Source organism: Contarinia nasturtii, unplaced genomic scaffold (genome assembly GCF_009176525.2).
Source record: "Contarinia nasturtii isolate CC-2019 unplaced genomic scaffold, AAFC_CNas_1.1 Cnas_scaffold_220, whole genome shotgun sequence".
NCBI classification, from domain to species: Eukaryota; Metazoa; Arthropoda; class Insecta; order Diptera; family Cecidomyiidae; genus Contarinia; species Contarinia nasturtii.
In genome coordinates, this window is record NW_022197577.1 from 477,721 (window position 1) to 503,447 (window position 25,727).

A 25,727-nucleotide genomic window follows, 5' to 3' on the forward strand; every position below is an offset into this window, starting at 1 on the left:
GATATTTTTATGTGTCAATTTTCCATTTGCTTCATTCCCGACCCAAAATGATGATGATATCGATTGCCAAACACCAATATTGTTTTTTTTTTAAACTATGTATATAAAACTCGGTTCGTGCAAACAATGGCATTCCGTAGTGAAATGAGATATCAAAGACCATGTTCTTCGTGAGCGTATGTGTACTTTCTTTTCTGTCTCTCCCTCGATTCTGATCTCGAGTATGTGAACAAGCGTACTGCACTTCCTCTTCTTTCGTTCATATATATAATCTCTCTGCATGGATTTTCCGATATTCCCACATCTGCCGCACCATTACATGATCGCTGCATACTAAAATGATTGCTTTATGCTTCGGGTTATTCGGGTTGGACGGATGGTTTATTTTACACCACAATTGAATGTATGGAGAGTAAGCGAAGCGGGATAGAGAGAAGTGTACGAACGAAAAAAAAAAATTGTAATAAAAACATCGTAAAAATAACTACGTTATATGCGATAAAAGCCATGTTTTGTCGAATGATAGTAGTAAAGCTCATCGCCTGACATGTGTGCATGTGACGCAAACACCACAATTGCCGAATTTTGTCCACACATTCATTTCAACACAACCAGTAGTATGTACAATGTACATACTCTCATGTTGATGTTGATGATGAGAAGGCATGTGTAAAGACAGGACGCTCTTTTTTGCCAATGTCATGTAAAATCTAGAGAAGAAAAAAAAACGTTTTTCACTATTTCTATGTTTCGTAAAGTCCTCTACAAAAAGCATATAAAAATGTGTGTCAAAGGGCGCATGCTTTTTACTTGGTGAACCCATACACAAGCTCGACTGTGCTTAATATTGGTATACAAGCAGAATGGATAAAATACAATAAACAAAAGCAAAGCAGCAACGCTTTCCATTCGGCATGCCATTTACACGTATATATCGAACACCTAACCACTTCTGGTTGTATTGTGTGTGGCACACACATTCTCTTCATGGACATCGGGTAAAACAGTAGCCGTGCATATGAAATACGAAAGATTGTACGATTTCAGCGAAAGTTGGGTAGAACAAAAAAAAAATACTGCGGTTGTATGTGGAATAGCGTCAAGAAACATTCCAAGCGTGGCGCTTGTTCAATTGAACGTATGTCTCTTTCTCACTTATTCTCTCTGTGTGTATGTGCTTATGTTTAAACTACAAATACTATAATCGCTATGCTCATGCGAATATTTTCTCTCTCTCTCCGGTTTTGCAGCATTGAAACAGTGGCGCTTATGATTCTTGCTTGACTTGAAAACGGTACACGTTTGGAATTTATTTTACAGGGTCACCAAATGTCAATCGAAAAGCTTTTACATTTCGAACGAGCTCCGAAAAAAAAGAGATTAAATTATCGATTTATATTTAAATTTAAAGAAAAATGTGTTTGATCGAAAAACAAATCTCATGACGGAAGAAATAGTCAATTAAAATGGCAACGCAAATGGCAGATGTATCATATGAGCATATTGTTTTTTATGCATGTTTCACTTATGATTTCTTTGGGGAAGAAAAAATATATATGAAAAAGCCCATACCTCACGGCATAATTTCTCTTTTCCTCTTTCGTTGATATCAATATCATACTCTACATCTCTTGGCATTTCAGTGTAAGCGACTTAATGAGATGGAGAGCTTTTTTTTTCCTTGCATACAAACATTCGATGAAATGAGGTGCGTACGCGCAGCAGGGATTGAATTAAAAGTGTAACTGCGTACTTCTGTATCTCTCTCTCTCGTTCTCTTTTACTAATATGTATGCTTTTCTTTCCAATTGTGTGTGCGGTGACGACGATGTGTGCCGTTTTGGTTAAATTTCCTTGGTTCAGCTGTTTACCTTCGCACAGGACTCATATATATATGACACAAGCAATTGTTTGATTACACTGTAAAAATTTTACATCAATTTCTGGGTTTTCGATATAACCGAAAAATGATTTGAAAGCAATGTCAGGCTGTCCTCTTTCATGAATTGATCTAACATTTTCATTACCATTACAAAATATTTAATCTTTAATTTTTTTACCTTCTGCTTTTGTTTTATTCTTTGGCGATCTAAACTTTTTATGCATTGCTTGTTCAACCGAAAGACATGTGTGTTACGAAACTCGGCCTGAATTCACTTACACGAAAAAAATGGATTTTTTTCCCTCTGCCAAGAGCTTTCGCGTTCCATAAGAGCTTGTGCATGTGTTTGTACGCGCGCGTATGTGTATCGAGATTGTATGTGTGTGTATACATAAAATGAGTATGTAGTTGTTTTTCGTAGCGTCGTTACAAACATACTTTGACCAAATATAGAGATGAAGAGAGTTGGAGAGAGCGAGAGAGAATGAAATTTGTGAAAGTTTTCTAAATGAATTTGTGCTTATGTGTGTGCAAATAAATCGCAGCACCATGCACATCTTGTTGCCGAAAAATCCAAATCGTTCAGTTCGCTCGCGTTCCTGGTGCTAAACCAATTGAACATATATATACAACAAATTTAATTTCCATAAAAAAAAATAATATTTTCTCATCCCTTGTGTAAAAAGAATAGAAGAAAAATAATAATAAGAAATGATTAGTAATCGTGTGATTATGTGAGAGTGGTGTTTGAAATGATTAAAAATTAAATTTCAAATTCAAATTTTAAGGAATCCCAAATAATGATTTTATGAAAGTCGGTCGTCATTTTCCAAAATACGAATGAAGTTAATTTTTAAAGATTTTCAAAAATATCATTTGTACGGTGAATAGAGAACTGAATCAATGTGTGTATTTTATGTCATGTTACAGTAGTGTGTGATTGCTGGCGAAAGAGCACATTAAAGAAACGAAACATTCGAAAAAAGAACATATAGCATAGAAAAAAAATGTAATTAAAGATATTCGTGGAAAATATCCAAAGTGTCCGAAAACAAAAGGCGAGAATGGAAACAAATTGAGAGAGAGAGAAAGTAGAAAAGCACACGAATTTTCAATTTGGATTCGTGGTACACAAATTTCGTACACACCACGCTTGCTTCATCGTAGTACATCTAACGATTAAAGAGAGGAAACGAAAACGAAAAGAAAGCAGAACGTCCTGCAAATTCAAGCAGCAAACGTACAAACACACACACACACATAATGGGAACAACTAACAATGCCTACGAGTGATATCCCGTAGTGTGACGACAATTCATTTTTTATCCCTTCATTCTGTCGGTTTTCTCTTCAGCCTTTCATTATTTTTTTTTTCTCTTCTCACAATTTTGTTAGTTGAATTCTCGCCTTATTTCCACGTAAAATTGATTTCGTTTTATGTTTTGTTGTGTTTCTGAACTGAAATACGGTATTAACCGCACCTAAAACAGTTCGAAATCGTAATAATAACCCAAATGTTTGAATAACAGTGATTCACAAAATTACGTTAAATTTTTAAATGAAAATGCGCTGGTTTTCAAATTAATATCAGAATTAAATGAAGTAAAAGTAGTAAAAAGTTATACAAAAATCAAATACAAATCGAACACAACCGAGGCATAAATAGGCTGTAAATACTACGATCCGTTCTGAAAATAAAAGTAGAGCAGCCACAAATGCACGATGATAAAGATGGAGGAGCCACCGCCATTCGATCAATTTTGGATACGAAGGCGAAGATTATCTAGCACCTTAACATGTCTTTCGGTTACCGCCGTCGCCGTCATCATCATCGCCTGTTTTCTTCCAATTCATCCAGTTAACGCAAGCAGTTGTGGCGAAGTAGAAGAAATTCAAGATAATCTAAATATTACTAAAGGTATGTTGGCTCACCTTTTTCTTTGCACGCCTCAAAACAAAACATAAAAAAAAATCATAAGTCAGTTTTAATTGGATCGTTTTTTTTTTCAAGTTCATTGAGTGTGATTGAAATCAAATTACTATAATGTCAGCGAAAATAAAACTTGGGTTAATTACCAAAATGTAAAAAGACAAGCATCATTCACCGCTATTATTATTGGGGCTCATTTTCAGAATGAAAACTATATTTGCTTCCGAAAACTTCTTTTTAGAAGAAAATTGTTACAAACAAAATTTAAGTGAAACTATGTGCTCAGGAACAAAGACAAGAAGATGCGAGCGACTAAAATTGCATGAGTTTTCATGAAATATTATAATGTCAACAGCAAAACTTTCATCCAAACCAATTTATTATCAAAATGTTCTTTCTCGATTTTGTTGCCTTTGATTCTGGATCGGATGATCAGTGACAAAGAAAATTAATCGAATCTGTTAGAAAAAGTGATGTGGCTTGAGCTTGTCATTATTCAGAAGAAAGTTTGAAGAAGCCGCCAACAGATAAAAAGAGCTAATGTTTCAAACGAATGCATGTACGATAGCAACGTACATGCCGAACGCTTCAAACCATGGAAGAAATATATACAATCAAATCCGAATTCAGTGCCCTCAAATTATTACTATTATTTTTACACTAAAACGGAGAAATAATAGAAAAACGTACCACATCAAAAAAAAAGAAATACGAAAAAGAATGAAAGAGAGTGGCAGGAGAGAAGAAAAAAAGTGGAAACACTCAGTTGGAAATTCAGGCATTTCGTGTCTACGGTTAAAAGACATATATAAGAATACAAACATACAAGCACTACACACACTTTTCGCTAGTATTATGTTTTCTCTATTTTGTTTTCCAATTTTTCGCAGCGCACATATTTTTTGTAGCTTCCTTTTTGCCTTCTTGTTTGCTTCTTTTTTTTCCATCATTCGTGCTCATCTTTTATTTTTTGCGAGGTGCGATTCCAATGTATATAGATTCAATGCACACACACGCACACTTGAGAGCATAAGGTATTAAGTATATGCGTGGCCAAAACTCTATGTTACGATTGATGATAGCACATTTTTGCCATGGATTTCTTTTGCTTAACGTAATGAATAATAGGAGTTGTTAGACAGAATTTCAAATGGTGCATTCTAATAAGTTCTATATATCTCCCTAGTTGGCTCTTAATTTTTCTTTATTTCTCTCCTTTTCTGTTTGAAAAAAGAATGATAATATTTGAGACTCGATTTTTGGTCGAAATGGTTTTATACGTTAATATAAAACATTTCCATATCAAATAAAAAACGATATGATTGACATGTGTGGCAAAGCTTTAAAAAACAATCAAGATAAGAATTATGACTTACAAAGTATCTTCTTTAAAATTGAGTTGGTATTGGTAGTTGGTACCACTCAAATCAATTAGCTCGGCGTGCAGAAATATTTCTAAATTTATTCAGTCGAATTTAATTTAAAAGATATCCATTTTTGGGAAAAATTCAATATTTCTGACCGAAAATTCCGCAAATTTCAACCAGTTTCGATCATCTCAAGCCCAAGAATTGTAAAAACAAAACACAGATATAGATTTTGGACAACTTTTTTCGATTTGGAATGCATCAATATAGATATTTCATATTTATGCTGTAAAAAAAAGAAAATTCGAATCTATTTTGGTTCCAGTTGACCGATTTGAGTTTGAAGTATTTTTAACGTTGACAAATTCCTCCAATCCTTTGGCTGACAAGTAAATAAAGATGGAAAAAAAGAGATAAATGTAAAAAGCTTCTACTTCAAACTTTGTAAAACATTTCTTCTCCGTTCTACTATTCTGTAGCTAGTTACTACCCCGAAGCTAGCTTTGCATAAAATATTCAATAGAAGTGTGGAAAAGAAAAAAAAGAGCGACTGAATTCAATAAAAAAATATACGAAGATAGAAGCACTTTGATACAATTGTCATTCAGTTTTAATTTCCTCTTTTTTCTATTTTTCTATTCTCGAACATTTTCCGTCTGTGAGAATTACTTCTGCATCATATTTCACGGATTGCCGGTACTTTGGGTAGTTTTTTATCTCTATCTACATCTATGTTTTTTATCACTTTAACATCAAGTGTGTACCACTTAGAGTACTCTTTCATTGTGTTTTTCTCTATCTCTGATTCTCTCTCTCTATTTCTTTCGCTCTCTCTTCTCATCATTGTTCAATCAAAGCGTCCAATTCTGCATTGATATCAAGCGAAAGTACACGCAATAGAAAAAGGTGAAAATGTAACGACTGGATGAAAAAAAAGTCTACTGAGTTTTTTTTTCAAAGTACTTTTTTCCCTAGTTTTATGTTATTTTATCCAGTTCAACACATTTTTCCATTACGCAGCGATTCAATAATAATTCAGAATATTATCATACACATTCACGCCTACATGCGCAGCGGGTATTGTGCCAATTTTTTTAAACTCTCTATTCTTCTTCAAAAAAAAAGAAGCTAAAATATACATATGTATAATTTAGTATTCGAATAAAAGTAGCACAGCCAATAAATAATCCAACGAATCGATTTAGCGTTGGTTATTTATGTACGTACATCGAAAAATCATACATATTTTTTTCTGCTCTTCTCTAATTGTCTAATCACGAAAAATTTCTCTTTCATGGAATTTGTGGCATAAAATTATTTTGAAATTAGTATTTAATTGAAGCATTTTCAAACAACAACTCAAAATGTATATATGTTTGTTTGAGTTGTTAAAAGCGAATGAGTGAAGTTTGTGTTGAAATCAGTGCGATGTGAATTTTAATTGGTAAATACACAAATGGCAAAAGTGTATATACACCAGTGAAATATTTCATTCATCATCACCTAACACATTCAACGTAAAAGACAAAGAACTACATTTTGATTCGAATGTGAAAACACACTCCCTTGTTGTTGACTAGATGAAACAAAACACCTCTGTACAAATCGTACATTTTACAAAAGTTTACATTTTTTTTGTTATTGAAACTTGCGCATACAGGCAATGCGAACTTCATAGATGAGATATATAACATTTGTTTTTTCTTTGGTATTTAGATATTATATATTTAGTATCTTGATTATTAGATTTTTAATTTAAACTCAAAAACCATTGATTTGGACGAATTTTGTAATTATTTCAACCCAATTTAGATAGGTGGTGATTGTATTTGAATCTTTTGAAACATTCATTCAACTCAAAATCAGTCTAGGGGCTCGGAAGCATTTTTTATATCGCCATATAACCACGCATGTTCACACATTTTTACTAGTGATATTTTGACTTACATCAAAACATGATACAAATCAATCACAAATAACCACAAAACTGTGTTTATTTGAAGTTTTTTCAAGTTCCGAGCCCCTAGTCTCATGCGACGCTTGGATACGATTGTTTGAAAAGTAAATAGGAGTAATTTGACTATTTAACTTCGTTTTTCATACAACAATATTTGGAATTGAAGTTTATTGAACAAAGTTAGACACCGAGTCCACACTCCACAGGGCATTTGATCTATATAGATCAACAAATATTTATTATTTAATATTTATTGTGTGACATTTATGTTGTCAGATTATAGGGCTTACAAACTGACGCATTATCAAAAGAATATGTGGCAAAATAACATTGATCCAATGGAAAAATAACGATTTTAGCCTAACGAAAAATCGAAACTATTTTTATGGAACCATTTTTATCCATTTCAATTCTTCAAGTGCAAACTTCAAATTGAGTTTATGAAGCTGTTGATACAACAGTCTCTTGTAAACAATAAATGGTATTTGCATTGCAAATATTTATTCTTTACAGATGCACATTATACATCCCACAAAATATATCTTTATGACGTTGTTATGATGTGATTTCTCCTTTGAGTGCATTTAACACGAAAATGAATCATAAAAATAGCTTATGACCTAATATAGTGTATGCAAATATAACAAAATCTGTTTTTTCCCACTCACAATAAAATTGAATCAACATAAAGTTTTTGGGTATAAATGAGAGAAATGAGATAACAGAGTCATTGGGTCGAGAATTCTTTTGTAATCCATCCGTGAATGGTGCATTTTCAAAATGAAACAAAGTCATGCTTTATGTGTGCGTTGGATGTTGATTTTTGGTATTTTATGAAAACAATCATATGCAAAAAACGAAGCCGTCATTACAATTGAATCCCTGTAAATGATGGTGAGAACATTGTGTTTCTTTTTTGTTTGCGTCATTCTTGACATGGACATTAATCCGTATTTGAATGTTACCAAATGTAAATATATTTGTGAACGATTTATTATATATCTATGAAAAAATTTCGGCGATATTGATTAATCATCAGTTTATTTGTTGTCAGTGTGTGTGTGCGGGGTGGGTGGTGGAGAGGTAAGTTAGAAGATTAATGAATGCGTAGAACGATTTAAAAAAATTTTTGTTATGCCCACAAAAAGGAAACGGCATTGTCTGATAAACATTCGAATGATGAAAGGCTATAGATATAGATAAATCGACGGTAAATTCCTTTACATTGTTCCCGTCCCGCTTTTTGTATTCGAAACGATAAAACTGGCAATTTTTTTTGTCGTCGTGAACAATGCTGAAACGAGATATTTACGGGAAAAAAAGTTCGAAATATTTTTGCTCATATTTCACTTTAGAATTGGTGAACAATGTGTTTAACAACAATGTTAAATGATCTGATGTAGATTTTTTTTTATGGAAATGGATGATTCTTTAACCGAAAAAAAACTGCAAATGTTATCAAATTTTTCAAAATTGAAAAAACGCTGCTGTTTGCCGCAGTATACATTTACATAATAACTCGTTAACCAAATGCCCGAAAATATTTTAATTTCATACAAAATGTATGAGAGGAGATTCGTGACTGTAAAAAACCCCAAGTCCAAATGATTTACATTAATCATTTTGATTATAAATGAAAACTAAAGTGATAGCATTTCATCCAGGGGCTTGTGTGTCACCTGATTCGTGCTTCTGAAAAGTTTTACACTGGCAAGTATTTTATTGTTGTAAATCCAGTGGAAGTTTGTATAAGATTTCACAAATCACTCCCGAAATGCTGCGATAGGCCCCTCGCATTTGAAATGAAAATTAAAAGGCTGGTTCGCTCCCTCATTTTATATTATCTTGTGTGCTTTTATAACAACCGTGATCGTTTCATCGCTTGATTGCTATAAGCAATTTTCAGTGTATACCAAAAATAATACAAATATTCAACGCCCACAGAAAAATTGAATGAATAATAACGAAAAAAAGTCATTTTCATTAATATTTCATAAAATTATTATCGCTTTTTGCATACATCAATTCAGACGTGTTTATGCATGTAAAACTCCAAAAAGCCAACAAAACATTTGACCATTCAAATATAATAGATTGAGTCTGAAAAGAGGTGCTATTTATATTGAATGGATTGAAAAAAAAAATGGGATATGTCTGACTGTGTGTTCCGTTTTGTACGGCATTTAGTTTATATATTGATATAATGTATTGAATTATATATACAATTTTTCAATGTGTTTTTGGTCATAATTTTCGATCTTTCAATTGACATTTGGATAATAATAACAATTTGCTTAAACATGAGTGTGTTACTTTCGTCTTTGCGCCATAAATTTATGTTAAATCAAAATTAATGGGCGACAGTCCAATTTGGTCATGAAAGTTTGTCATTAAATATTATTAAGTACGCGTATTTCTGCGTTTTTAATTCAGTAAAAGCGGAAATCGTGCTACTGCTGCTACTACTACATAGTAATTTGTGCAAAACCGGAACATTAAGAGGTATATGGATATGCGTTCATGTGTGCACATAAATTTTTCCTCTGTTTTATACAATATTAACTCCATGTTTATTCTGTATAACGACAACGGCACCTTCAACACGCACTTAAGGACACCGCACTCATGTGTTACCCAATATATTTTGTTATTCCACTCCATTGTTGAGAAGTGAATGTGCACACTCAACTCTGTATAACTTTTAGTTTGTATTTCAGTCAGTGTTATATACACAATTACATAATTATTATTATTATTGTATTTTTGTACATGTATTTATTGCATATTGCTGCGTATTCACTTTTTGCCACTATAACTCTCTTGCCATTTATATTCTAAGACGACGTTGGAAGAAGCAGCAAAAGTCAAGGGAAAGAAGTTTTTGCTGAAAAAAAACGTGTATTTTGACTATAAACTATGGGCCGGAAAATATGCGCGACAATAATGTCACATTTAACACACTTTTAAAGGACAATAAAAATCAAGTTAAACGAGACTCGCTCCAGTTCATGCAAACTACACGCTGGAACAGAGAAAAAAACTAGAGCATCCATAATTTTCTTCGGTTTTTTTCCAATTCGTGCATGGAGTTTTTCAACCAGACAATGTCTTTTCGTCACTTCTTGTCCTTGTCAACCACACAAATCTTATCGTCAATGTTAATTTTATTGGAGCATGGTCTTTTTGATTGAAACTGATTTCCATATAAATTCTACAATACCCAGAAGAGTATGAAAGAAAGATAAAAAGACGGTGGAGCTAAATTGTAAACTGTGAAGATAACAAAGGGAGATCTTTATGTTTCTATTTTGAAAAAGTAGTTCAATCAAAGTCCAAGGTAAAAACAACTGACAAACATACTATTCTTCTTCTTTTTCGTCTTTGAATCAAGCAACAAAAAAACCACCACCAACAAATTCTCACACCAAAGATTAGAAAAGCGAATGTGATTTAATGAACTAAAAAGAAATTGTGAATGGTGTTGAATTCTTTGATGGAGGTGACAGGCATGAGTGAAAAGTCAAAAGGCGTCGTTAGTTTTCGTATTCTTCAAATCACAAAGCATCATCTCGAATGGCAACAATTTACAAAAGAAGTACACAATAATGTTGGTCCTTTTTTTCTCATTTCTATTGAAATGTATCCGTTTGTACATGAATATAGGATCCATCCATTGTATAGAACACATTCTCATGTTACATGTTCACGATATTTCATTATAGTTTCTGTCTTTTTTCGGGTGCTGTCCACTCAGCTCAATGCTATTTGTTCCATTTTCTCCCCGATGCTCCCCGACCAAATGTGTCACGAGATTTTATCAAAGTTTCTTGTTCACAAATACGATAAAATGTGTATCATTGTGTAATTTAGAAAAGTTGTGCATCTTATTATCATTTTTTCTTTCTATAAAAGCGTCATCTCATTGTATCTTGTTACATAACAAATTGTTGAAATTCTTGTAAACTTTTCAACTTGCTGGTTTTCGGTGTGTATTCATTTTATTTGGAAGGTGTCCATTGCAATTCAACGAAATGAAAACAAAGTTAAGATGAATCGAAGGGAAATAGCAGTCGAAGAAAAGATTTTCTTGACCGACATTAAGAACTAAATGAATGACTTTTTGTGAATGGATTTTGCCAAACATAAATCTCATTCCACTGAATGTGCTGCAAAAAGCGAAACGCTTTTACGAAAAATGTTTTAATATATATACCGAGAGAGAGAGAGAGAGAGAGAAGCCTTCGATTTTACACACTTCGTCTGATTGCTGCCATATACGAACGATTTCGAAATATGCATGTACATTTGTAGTTATTTCACTTTGCACGCAAAAAAATGTGGCAAATAACTTGCGGATAATGAATGTATGAGCCAAAAATGGAGAACTATGGAAAACACAACATAAATGTATGTGAACTCATTTCAAAATCAATACTTTGGCGGAATGGAAAACGGAATGTTTTCGTATCCACAAAGAAGATTCAGTGTGCACTATAAAACGATTGTGATTTATGTTTCAGTTACAGATTAGATGAGAAAATGCTTTATACAACATGTATATAAAGTGCTTACTTGGAATCGGTAAAATCGTTTTGATTTGTTGTTGTTGGTCTTTCAGCAGTTAATTGCTTTTCATGGAGTTCTCTATCAAGATTTTATAATTACTTCTACTTATGTGTGTGTGCGTACTTTCAACTGCTATTGCACAATCAAACAATTAATTAAAAAACAATCTTTTTCAAAAAGCACGAAGAAATATAGAGTTTACTATGTTTGAAAACAAACTGAACAAATAATTCTTTTGAATTAAAAAAAAAAATGCTTCGGAAAAATCAAACAATATTTGTGATGCTTAAATCAACAGTCTAATCAAGAATTTTTTTGGCATCAGTTTTAATTTGCCCTCGCTTATCCTGTGCTCATCAAAATGGAAATCGGGTCAGAGGTACCTGATTAAACCAACTTTTATGCTTGTTTTTACCTCAGCAAGGTAAAGAAAAACACAAGAAAACCAAGCAACATCTTAGAGATTAAAAAAATGTAATTGCACAAGGAATGAATAAACAACAATATTATTTCCAAAAATGTATAGAGCATTTTCGTCAATGCGTCATGGGATAGAGTGCGACCCGAAATTGTGCATGTGATGGGAGAGTATTCATATACGTGTGATCCCGAGAAACTATTATGCCATTTTGACTACTAAATACCCAGGTTATACATAATTGAATAAAATGCCAATAAAGCATTACTCTTCGTATGCGACATACAATTTTGATGTTTGGTCCATATCCATCTGGTTTGCGAAATGTAAGACGGTAAACAACTATGTGAAGTAGGTTCTTTACATTCGGTTCGAAGCCAAGTGAAATCAAGAGTGACTTTCATATTTGGAAGACGAGGCTGTGTGAGACGTTCACGTACAACATAAAGAAAAAATTTTATGACCGAATCGATGAAACACCATTTCAAATGTATGCGTTCTGTATATTGCGTAGACTTCTCTGACGGAAGTTCTATTTTTCTCATTCTCTAGCTCGTTCTTACTCATTTGTGAAATGTACCGACCAAAAAGTCTTACTATGTACATACTTTGCCTTTGAAACTGCCGAACAACATAAATATGTACGCTCCACTCGATTTCCCTTTCGTCTTTTGTTTTATTCATTCTTCATTCAACTTTAATTTATTCCTCACGTTCCCGCGTTGAATTCGAAAAGATGAATATGCTAATGCAAGAAAACGAGTAAAACAAAAGCTGCATTGAAGTTTCTTGGTACCTTTCTCTCTCTCTCTCTCTCTGTGTGTGTCTTGTTTGTGCTTAGAATATTTCGTAATATGCGAACAATAAGATGGTAGCGAAAGGGGAAAAAAGTAAATTTCAACAAATTTCAATTCCTACAAATGTAGATTATACACTTTAGATAACTGCTTAAAAGTTTAAATTTTTCACCACAAAATGAACCAACTGAAGAAGAAAAAATTCTTTGCCCGATGAATAGAAAGAGTTTTAAATATTCAAGACGTTTTTTTCTTCTTCTTTAAGTGCATTTTGCTGCCGGATATTCTTTTCTGCTTGCAAGAAAAATGCTTCAAACGATTATCGTACAAGTTAGTACAAATTCCAGTAAGTAAGTGTTGGGTTTTTGTAGACACCCATAGTGTGAACGTGGATAAAAACTTTAAATTCTAACGAAAATCACAATGCACAGTAGCGATGGAAAACATCAGAAATGTGTGTGTGTCTGCGTAAGTTGTAAAGTGAAGCCAAAACCCTCCTTTTTTTGTTTGAAAAGTTGATTGATAGCACTTTTAATTGCACGATTTGAGCAAATATATAGATAAATGGCTTATAGTTGGAATTTCGCGTTTCAAATTGCAAACCGTATATATACATGAGGTATTGCGGATGGTGTTGTTTTACAAACGAAGAAGAGAGCAAAAAACTGGAGTAAGTGTAACAAAATCGCTTTGATTTATATAGTGCATTGTGCATTTGTATGAAGCATTAGCTGAACTGCTAATGGAGCATCAAATAAAGGTCAAATTACATACAATCTATGGCAATTTATCAATGTGAAAGTCGTAATTCTACTATTTATTTCGATGTACTTGATATTCACGAATTAAGTCAAAGCGTTATTGAGAGCAACGTAACACACAGAGAATAAGCCCTAAAAAAAGAACGACTAATGAAAATGAAAACTACCCGACAAAAAATATCGCAAGCTAACACGCATTAAGCACAAATAAATTGTCCATTTCTCCGATCCATTAACGCAATTTTATGTAATTAAAAGCAAAACTTAGACAGAGTTTTTTTTCGTTTCGGTCTCTCTCTCTCTCGCTCTCGCTCCCTCTGTGTCGTTTTTGGTTTTCTATAATATGAACAAATGAAAAGAAATATCTGCAATGCTTGAATTTGCAAGTGACATACGTTCGATGTCTATAGTTGGCAGCGGAATGCCAACTCTGATGCCATATTATTATGTTATAGATGCCTCTATACAATTGGAATGGCCCATATTAAATGGAATTCATGGAATGGTGTATGTGCCGAGAGAAATAATAGCCGGGACACACCTCACCCTCTCCAAAACCAAATTTCTATGCTTGAAGCACACACATAATTTAACGCCATAATTATGCAGAACTGAAAAAGCAACGCGACGCTTACGACCAAAGATGGCTTTCGGAGAAAGAGAATTGAGCATAAGAAAATATCGAATTATGTACATAGGAGAGGAGAGGCACAGAGAAAGAGAGAGAGGGTTTGGCAGAACAAACAACTAATGATGGAATTCATTTGGAAACCAAAATATGTCGCAAAAACATTTCCTCGCCTTTTGGCTTTTATGCTCTCTTTGAGTTTTTCCATTTGCCTTGATTCACAAGAATTCAAGTGATTTAAAATCAACTTGAAAAGAACAATTCGACGAAATTCCAACACCACTGTTTTTAACTTCACATCTACATGTTATGAATGCCAAATAATTTTATTCGATTAAATACAGCACTGAATTTTGGCAGAAGCAGCGAACGGTAAGAGAATAGAGTGAAATGACCGAAAGTAACATTTGTAAACGACGGCAGCTCTATCAGGATTTTTGTTCGTTGTTTTGTGAAAATGAAGAAAAGCAATGGTCTGCAGTGATTGTACTTTTTTTTAGATTTATTCGATGAGTGCTCAAATTATTATTATTTTCGTATATATAATGCTATAACAGTCCATAAAATATGTACAGCAAGTGTTGGTGATTATTGGTTTTTTATTTTCTATACAAAATATTACGCATTGAATTTTGGTTTTCCCAGTTATTTCAATTGATTTCAACAGCGTTATGTTGTAGGTCACGGTGTCTGTTGTCAATAAACTAATAATGATGGTTGCTGACTCACTCCACCGAATTACTTTGAAACGGAATTATGAGTATGTTGTTGATATCACCAATGGGGGAAGACACGAACTTGATACTTAAAAAAACTGGAATTTATTAGAATGTAAAATGTACATGTTATATGGCGTTTTACTAGAAATACTACGGAACACTAGCGCTCACAAAAAACCGTGTCTTCCCTCTAGATATCACCCCTTTGTCAACCTACTACGAAGGCACCAGCGTTAATTGTATGTTCTGCTACTTCAGAACCAGTTTCAATAACAGTGTTAACTTTATCTCCTACCCATCTAAAGCTACATCCAATAAAATTGTAGTCATTTACTTTCTCTGGGGCTACAGTAAAAAAAATCGTCAAATTAACTAGCACAAATACCAAATTAATTCTCTTGCACCCAAACACTGATGTGAGAGCACTGGTTTTCAATATTCAATGATGTCATACATTCGTTTCATCACCATTTGATAAGATGGCGCAGACCAATTAAATTCCATTCTGTCGATATGTAGAGAAAGCAAAGTGATCAAACGTTTATAAAAAAATTATCAATTCAATGAGATTAAATGTGTGTCGATTTTGTAGTCAAATTTATGTTTTTAAAAACAACATCTTTTTCCAAGAAATTTATTAATATTTATTTCACTAACTATTTCTACATTTTCTACTAACCATTTTCTTTTTTAACTAACCGGTTTCATTACCACCCATAAACAAATGACGACATATGATAATAGCAGACACCTGGGAAACCACCATTCAGAAAAAAACTGGGAAAACAAATAAAAGTTATCTTTCTTGTCCCAATCAAAAGATGTACGTCGTATTCAATAAATAACATGCACAAAAACTGGCCTTTGGTTATTAAGCTCAACATGACAATTACAGCCTAATTTGTATCGTTTAAAAGCTCAACTTTTATGTCAATAATTGATAAATCAATTGCTTCACATTTCAATCTAACTAGCGTGTATTATTAAAAATGTAATCATTTTCTAAAACATCGAAATATTTGTGTCGATTTGCTATTCGATGCAAAATAATGTTTGTTTCACTTTTTCAATTGGCCACAAAATCGAATCAGATGTAAAACCAATTGAAAGTAGTCATTTATGATTGATGGTGTTGATTTTATTTAGCATTGCCCACCAATGGCACTGTGTGCTTTTATTTTCGCCAACTAAGGGTTATGTTGCATAATAGTAGCATTCAATTTTTAACTACGTTGACACAATCGCTGAAATCACATCGCAACATAATGTCGCCTCGAATTTACTTCGTGATAGATAAACGCTTGGCTAATTATTCATATTCCAAACTTTGAACATGTTCACTGCCATATCACATGAATTTTGAAACACTGTCATCATTCATATGCTAATCGAACAGCGATTCGAATCAACGGAAACACTCTGTACAAAATTCGGGAGTAATGACTGTAGGGTAATGACTGTAGGGTGGAAACGACATCCGTAGTGAGCATAAAAGTAATTTTGTTTACCAAAATAATGATTGAACAATTTTACATTGATTATCTTGAAAATTTAAAATTGGAACATAGGTGAGGTTTAAACGCGAAAATGAGCAATTTTCTGCTAATTCAAACATTTTGACATGGTGCACGATTTTGTAACAACACTCATTTTAAATTCTAATAATAATTAATCACAATAATAGTGTTGAATAAATTAAGCATAAAATGGTAGGTATAAGGTTCCAAAGCTTACCCCTATACGGGAATTGGTTATATTTTTGTTCAGGTTTGCATTTGAATGTGCCGTTTTATGTTATCCAATATATGCTGTGTGAAATTGGATTTTTTTTTATATTCATTTTCCATCCGTGAAATATGTTATAGTACACTCAAAAATTGAATGGCAATACTGAAAAATCGATTTCTTTTACATTGAATGATGATACTTCAATACCATACTCGTGTATCGTGATATTGACAGTCACATAATGATAGTCTACATTGTCATGGTTTATGGTTTTTTCTTCATTCGGTTTTTTTTTATTTCTTCTTGTCCTCGTTCAGCCGCATTGAACAATTTTTCAGTTAGTATGTCACTTTTCGTCTCTTTTTTTATTTTCAAATCATTTTCTAGATGATTTAAAAAAAAAAAACTAAAAACGTCTCAAAACAGATATAAGAAGCAAATGACCAGTGATATGGGTCATTCATGCACTTGAATATAATGGACACGCAATCAGCTCTCCATTACCACAAATTGTTACATAAAAAAATGGAAGTGTGTGTGTGTTTGTGTGTGAATATGTATCGAGTGACATGAACTGAATCGCGCTAGAAATTTATTCCATTATAATGTACACATATAAACATCAAATGCAAAGAACCTTGAATCATAAAAGTGTTATTTGTAAGTTTATAAGGACGTGATTTAACTAACAATATTTTAAGTATAATTTGGCTTTTTGTCGACAAATAAAATTGTTTCATATCTCTCTATCTAACAATGTATTTTATATATCAGATTCGATATCTTACGAATAAAACCAACAAAATAGCAACAAAACCCAGAAAATTACCATCTTCTTTTGCGACACACATATTTCAAATCGATTATTTATGGCTTACTGCAAAATGTTTAAAGAAAAAAGTTCAATGTGAGGTTGAAAAAAACTTGCAAATTGCTAACCAAAGTTTGAGACGGGACAAATTCCTTCACTCATTAGTAATGGTTTTTTTTTTTTTGATGAAATTGAAAATCGTTTATCGTTGATTAAAAATCACCACTTTTTGACGGTGGTTGGAAATTTTTCCAGACACATTTTTGTCGATGCATATTCCGTCAACAGCACTCGTCGTTTCTTGCTGCTTCGCTTCGACTCTTTTAAAATTCATTGGTTGCAACATTGCATTTATAGTGTCTCTTTCGTTGATAGAATGTGTCATTCTTTATCGTCGGGGTGTGATTTATGGGCAAATTAATGTTGTAATGATTATAGATGATTTTTTCGCTTCGCAAAAACCGTGTACAGGTTTCTTCTATCATGAATGATAACTTCAGTCCAGTAAATTTCGCAAGCACATACGAATACAAGTTAACTACAATGTCTTATAGCACATGAAGTTGTGTAAAGTGCAAAAAAACAACAACAAATTGCATTGTCAAAAAAAATCTAGTGCCCAAATAGCATATACATAAATTCCATGACATGAGTGATGAGTAAATAACGTAAAAGTTCAATAAAAAAAAATAGTCAAAGTAAAAATATAATGGAATATAATACATGGTGTTTCCGTTGTCGCTGTTGTGACGTATAATTTTTTACACGAAAATATGAAATTTCTTATACAATATTCAACACAATAAACCGTGGTTGACAGTTCGAGTTTTATTGTTTCCGTGCACTGTATCGTCATTATTGTTACAATGTTACGGTTCCCAAATCTCCACTCATGCTACACGATAGCTTTGCACAGTAAATAGTTTCATGGGTTTGGCTGTGTATTGTGCATGTTTACTGGGTGTATTTTTTTGCCTTTTTTCGTTTTGTTTTGTATTTGATATGTATTCTAGCTTGAATCTGAATGCGCTCCATTGTTGAAGGACTTGAAGGAAAAAAAAACAATACGAAAAAATGGCACATGTACAAAGATGAGAAAAACCAAATATAATGTAACGAGCATTACCATAATCACAGATTCGCTCATATATACAGTATGTGCGCGCGAGCGCGGGCGCTCTTGTTGCCTTGCACCATTTCGTCAGAACAGCTTAATAATGTAATACATCCAAACGATTTTGTTGAACATTTAAATTGAATATGAGCTGTAAACAATAAAGCAAGCGCATAAATCCTTTCACACTGCGATCTATGGTATAATTCATCCGTTAAATAAAATTCTATGGGGAGCATTTTTTTCTTCTTCTTCTTTCCTATAATCGCATATGCTTTAGATAGTAAAACATCCCGCTACTAAAAGTTTTCGTGTTTCATGTATATATTTTCCTGCGTATTTATTACCCTCATGGGGGATTAGAGCGATATTATATTTTCGTTTTATAGATGAAAAGAGAGAGAGAGAGAGAGAGAGAGAGAGAGAGAGAGAGAGAGAAAGCGAATAAAGCACGAAAAACTAGAAATAAACGAACATAAGATTGGAAACATATTTAAAATTGCAATGATATAAAGTGACAGACATCGTTTATGTTGTATTTCATGCGAATATGACGACGATTTTGCGATTAAATTCAATGTGCTTTATACAAACTGATATTTAACGCAACACTTTAACATTTCTATTTTGTATGTGGTAGTGGTGCTATATCCTTTTCCGTCGACAATCTATGGATTACAAAACCAAATCTGATTAATAAGATTTATTTCTTGTCGTCGCTGTCTAATGATAGAAGATAGAGCTTATTATTGAACCCGTTGATGGTGCGCAGGACGTATGTGCTACAGTTTTAGTGTCATCGAAAAAAAGCACATAATCGTTTTTTTCTGCTTCTTGAAGATGAGTTTTTATTTATTCCTCTAGATTTTCTAAAGCCAATTCTCAGAAACCTGCGACGTTTATACGCCATCTCACAAGTCACATGTGCAAACGGTCAACTTCAGTTAAATCACATAAAAATTTTCAATGATTCAATCTTGTGTTAGTAGTAAATGGAGACGAGACAGAAAAATTTGCTTTTGCTACAACAACTCGATAGAGGTCGCTCGAGAAAAGTGGAATATTCAGTGATTTCATCATACACATAATGAAACATTGTGACGTCGCAAATCTGGTACAGTGCTGCATGTGAAAGTTGCCGAGTGAACTATGCCAACATTGCATTGTACGATGTTGAGGTGCAAGTGCAATCGAAAGCTGTTTACATTTAAAGTAATGTGGTTCACAAGACAACCATCAGGTGGCTACTTGGAGTTGGCAAAACAGCGTATGAAGACTATGGATTTCATTCGTTCGTTTTTTTGTTCATTTACTTATCAACGCGTGGAAATGAATAAAAAATGAACAAACACTCTGGAGGTTACGCGTGCATCTTATCTTGTTTGGAGCATACAAAAAGGAAGTATGTTTCAAAGTCATATTAAATGTTGACGAATAAAAACGTTTTGTTTTTATTTTGAGATTACATTTTTAAATCAGAACGTTGGTATAACTTTGCAGGTTACGCGTAGTAAATAATCATTCTGCTCCAAATAGTTTCGAGAGTTGTATTATATTTCACAAAATAAAAGTGTTTTCGTATTAATTTGCCTGAAATGTCTACATAAAGCTGTAAATACTTTGGCAATTGTATTTGCTCAAACAAAAAGAAAGATGAGATTTTTATTCTTGATAATTTTTCTCGTTGGTGCGAGTGTACAAGGTATATTCAACGAAATTTAATATTTGAGTATAATTTTATATAAAGAAATAAAATATTTAAATTGTCTTGAAATGTTCGGCTTCTTCTCAGGAAATATAATCATAACTGATCCAGATGCAGAAATTGGGAACGAATTTGAAGAATATGAAAATTTTTATAATTTCATTCAGTTAGGTAATATCAATTGTTTAGAAGTAATATTGCTGAATAATTTTTGGTCGTTTTCATCTTTTATTCTACTGAATCCTATTAGAATTTTTGTTCGAAAAAGTGATCTGCTTAATTTTCTTGTTTAAAATTATGCCTTTATAGGAAATGTTGATTTAGTGAAATATAAATGAACACACTAAATACACATCACTCCAATTGGCTGTTATTCATGATATTTTTCTATAGATAAATTGAGAAGGCTTTTTCATGAAAATTTTATTAATTTTCGTAGATAACACGCCAAAAGTTAAAATTGTATTATTCGTAAATTGTATGACTGCTAAAGCAATCGTTTTTTCGGGAAACCCCCCGTGAATAATGACTTTATGATTATGTTATTTTGAAGGTACATTTTAGGTACAATTATTATCAGCCATAAAAATTCAAAAAATATCTTTGAGTTTTATTTTGGCTAGTTGACCGGCAAATTGAAGTGCCCCGAAATTTGAACCTCAAATATTATCCAAACGAGTAAGGTACAATTAAGTACATTTTTGGAACAATTATTTAAACCTAGTCCCAAGTTTCGACTTTCACACGTGCGGACATTCGACTATACATCCCATTTTTTATCGTATGCACTTTTTCCCGCTAAAATAACGGATCTTTTAACTGCGGATGAATTAAATGAATCATAAATAAAATAATTAAAAGGCGTTTTATCAACGGTAGATTTTATTTTTGGAACATTTCGTTCAATTTGACGACTCTCACACTTGATTATTGTTTATTATCTCTACATAAAAGCACATACATGTATTTGTTTTATAATCACACTTGTGCTGAAAATTGCTTTTAAAAAATAGTTCAATCATTCCGTGCCAATGAATGTTAGTATAGATTTTCGATTTAACGTGTTTATGTTTTCAATCTTTCATCATGTGCGTTTGGCGCTGAAAATTGCCGTGATTTTGTTGCACACTATATCTCGCTACATGAATTGTATAGAATGTTGTATGAAAAATATAGAGCAAACACCTGGCCAATTCACAAGAAAATTAATTGAAAATACGGCGGCAATTGATGTGTTTTGCTTTTAATAAATGAATGACGATTGACTACTTTGCAGCGAAATTACATTTTCTTTCAATCAATTTTCATGCAAACACCATTCATTTGGTGGCAAGCATTTCATTCGTTCACAGTTGGATTCCATTACATTCTTGATGATTCCGAAATGTTGACGAATGAATGACAAAAACTAAATGGAACACTTGATATCAACATTTTAATTGAATCAGGCGGATTAAAAATGATAACATGAAACATAATTAAGCGTTCCACAGCTTTTAGCATTAAGTTTAAGAATACTCGCTTGTGCTAATTAGTAACAGCAGAATAAACAAATTGACACTGACATAGATGATGGTTATTTCAGAGCATAAAACCGTTGAGCAAAAATTGAGCACACACAGCGGCAATAAGATGCTTTGACAGAAGAGATGATGAACAAAAAAGAATTATGTCAAAACATTATCGTTTCTTATCACACATTGATCTTGATGTTCGTCGAATTACGTGTGTCGTTGCTTTTTTTCCTTTTTGTATTCTTTGTTGTCAACATAAAATTCCATTACGTTTCAGCAAAAAAGGCGAAAATTTTTATAGCACACATCGCAGAATATGTGTCTTTTTTTACACGCTCGAAATAAAATTAGAAACTCATTGAGGACAGAGAAGAAAAATCCATTTTCGATATGGTTGAGAAAGTTTAGATTTAGATAAAAAAAAAAAAGAGGAAAGAACGAATGCACGGAGACGGGGTCACGTGTTGAAGTCAACCGATTAAGTTCACGAAATAAATGGGAAAAAGTGTCGGAAAATGACTGACACAAAGTGGTAACATCTCATGTAAGTTTTCCGGAAAGTGTCTTGACATAAACATTGAAATTCAGGCTAAACATTTCATACTACATCATAAATACACCACAAGGTATTACATACCATATTTTCATGCAGCATTTTCTATCTCTCTGTTTGAATATAATAAATTGAAATGTGAAATCTGTGAAATATTAAATAGGTTAAAAATTGTTTCAATTTATTTTATCATGCCCGATGAGTGCCTTCATGTTACAGAACAAAATGCTTTCGCAAACAAGTATGATATGGGCTTTTATTGGTGGCATATCGAGTTGGACGCTTGCTTTCTTTTTTGCTATGTCATTTTGTTCAAACAATACCCAAAAGTGATTGCTACACAGTTTACAGTCGTCAAGTCAGATTTTCTTCGCTCTAAATTTTCAATGGGATTCTTTTGGTTGTTGCTATTTTCGGGTGTTGAAAAGCTTTGATACAGCATACTCATGTTGCGATTGCAAATGCATTGGAGTATAAGTGCATGATGAGTTTTCAAATTTTAAATCATTTCTCTAATGTTGGTTGCTCGCACCACGTGTAAATTTCGGCTGTAGAAGAAAACTCACATGAAGAGCTTGTTGTTAAGCTGGCAATGCAGTCTCCAGACTTAAAGCTTCCATCCGAAAATTTTCTATGAATTATTAATTTTCATTTCAATTATTCAAATGGCACTTGTCAAGTGCGTTGAACGTTGAACCCCACTGAGCATTAAATTTATGGTAGTTTATTCTATTTGGTGTTTGCGACACCACCGCAGAGAGTGTGTGCATAATAACACAATCGCATACATCTCATTCACTATGAAAAGACAACAAAATAAAATACAAAAAAAAAGGCCAGCTGCTATCGCATGGCATAGGAAATCGCTTCAATTTTCGTTTGTTGGATGGAAAAACAACAGTACAACGCATGGAAAACAGTGTGAAGACAAAATGAGAGCAGCGATTAGATGGTGATATTCAACGGAATGATGTTTGTGGTTGGTAAATACCATTAACAATGCGAACGCTACAACATCATTATTTAAAGCAAGTTTCGTTGAGGCAAACATGTATATTCGAAATGCTCTCTGCACGCATTGCGATCAACCAAATGTCCACATTTTTTTTTGTTCTATTGTGCCGTTCAAATTTTGCACAATGTTTTTTTTTTCGGTTAAGCCACAACGAATATAAACAACGAAATACGAAAATCAACACAGCACAACACCAACCGACCAAATTGCAATTTTAAATTTAATAATGTATCTGGTACACGCGAACTATAAAAAGTGAATTTTGTCGAAATCGGACCGAACCAATCCACTAACCCACCACAACAATGAAATATGCAATGCACATTAAAATGTTGGACGAAACATTGTATGGTCCACCACTATATTGATAAAATAATCAATTTGAAGATTTATTAGAATTCCAGATGGAAATCATATTGAGTGGAAATCGATCGCCTGTATTTTATATGCTGAAATCAAAATTTAATTTAAAATATATTCGACAGCCAAACAACATTGTATAGCAAAATCGCAATTTATTTTCGAAATGGAAATGTTCATACGAAATTTTTGATTGAAGATTTGATTTAACGAATTAGGTATGCAGCAACAAATTTGCGATTAAAATGAAATTTACGTCACTGATTTACATTGTTAAATCTAAATGGCGCACTCACTTTTCAAAGTATATTCATCAGTAAAGATTTGCACAAAGTATATGACAGTTGAACAGCAAAAATGTCGAGCATGAATTCATCTGTATTCATATAAGTTTAAGATTCCGATTCGGCGAATGCGCAAAATACATTTCAAAATTCAAAAGAACGATGCGACACACAAAAGTCAACGAATTTTCTATAGACAACTGTTACTTTGAAAAGATATTATGAATGGCAACGAAATAAAAAAAGAAGTACACGCCATTATACAATAGCACGTTATCAATTCAGCCGTTTTTAGTATTAATTAAAAAAAGCGACAGACATTTTTGGGGTAATTTAAAGAAAACATCGCCCGCTTTTAAGCCAACAGTATTCAATTTTGTACGAGGGGTCAACTTAAATGATATTTTATATTCTCTTTTGGGGAAAAATGATATTAACGACTGAAACTTGTTTGATCCTTTTGAATATAGGCGAACCAAAAATCTTCAACGAATAAATTTAGATCATTTTTGAATATCTGTGAATCTGCTCAAGACGTCATAGGATTGAATGAATCTTGTAAAAAATCATTTGATTCCTTTTTGTAATTTGAATAAGTCTTGTGACTAACCCCCAGAATGTGCCTTCAGCATTTATCATATTCAAGGCTTTTTTTTGGTATACAGTGTCACTTGAATCGGATTGAGAGGCATTGGAATTAAACTGTTTTGAAGAAAGTTGTGAAAACAAAATGAAAAGTAATATGATGCGGTGAAAACTGGAGTAAAGGCCAAGAAGTAGCAGCAGTAACAAAAATATTGAAAAATTCTAAAAGAGGACACTGACTGAAATAGAGCAAATGAAAAATATAGTTTACGGATTTGCTGTGTTACATCACATACACACACGAAAAAAAAACTGATGGTAGTCGTTTCACGTTTTTCGATAAACCATAAAATTGTTTGAAATAATTTCTGGAGTTTTTAACTTCCATATAAAGACATTGGTTTTACTTGATAAAGGAAAAACATATTATTGCTTATGTAATGTAATAACATTCGTTCAGCAGAAGAGAAAAACACGCACCATGTGGTTCCAGATAGAGCCTGTCAAAGAATGACACGCTTTTTCTCTTATCTTTGTTTTTTTGTTTCATTTCGAATGCCATCCATGCCATTGTGATGAGCTATTTTTAATTTATATACATTTGATTGAATGCATGAAATGAAAATGAAAACAAAAAAAAAAATCCAATTGAAAATTTCAACTGAATGAGGTGATGGAATGCGTTAATTTGCTCAGATTCTGAGCCTCAAAACATTTTTCACATTTTTAAAGCAAAATATTATAAAATTTTATCTCCTTTTTTTATTCGTTCCAACACAGATAATGAAACAACACCAGAAAAAGATCCATTGTTTCCAAAGGATTTATTCACTTTGGAAGAGCGTCGCAATGGTGCTATTATTTTACACATAATTGGGGTGATGTATATGTTTGTCGCTTTAGCTATAGTTTGCGATGAATTTTTTGTGCCTTCATTGGATGTAATAATCGAAAAGCTGGACATCACCGATGATGTTGCCGGAGCGACTTTTATGGCCGGTAAATGAGTACTTTTTAATTGCAGAGACCTTAT

The 25,727-nt window shown here is 32.9% G+C and overlaps 1 protein-coding gene across 8 annotated transcripts in view; it reads left to right on the forward strand.

The window, feature by feature from the left end:
- The first annotated feature begins 2,558 nt into the window (after positions 1 to 2,558).
- Positions 2,559 to 25,727, forward strand: part of LOC116336878 (sodium/potassium/calcium exchanger Nckx30C) — a 33,585-nt gene continuing 10,416 nt past the window's right edge. For 3 of the 8 annotated variants that reach the window (XM_031761065.1, XM_031761066.1, XM_031761064.1), the window contains exons 1-2: positions 2,559 to 3,800; positions 25,475 to 25,693. In XM_031761065.1, the coding sequence (XP_031616925.1) occupies positions 3,605 to 3,800; positions 25,475 to 25,693 (415 nt within the window). In that variant the 5' untranslated portion in view covers positions 2,559 to 3,604. Of the gene's footprint in view, positions 3,801 to 20,229; positions 20,381 to 20,470; positions 20,555 to 22,398; positions 22,442 to 25,474; positions 25,694 to 25,727 lie in introns of those variants that run through there. The other 5 variants (XM_031761063.1, XM_031761067.1, XM_031761070.1 and 2 more) reach the window with 5 other exon arrangements.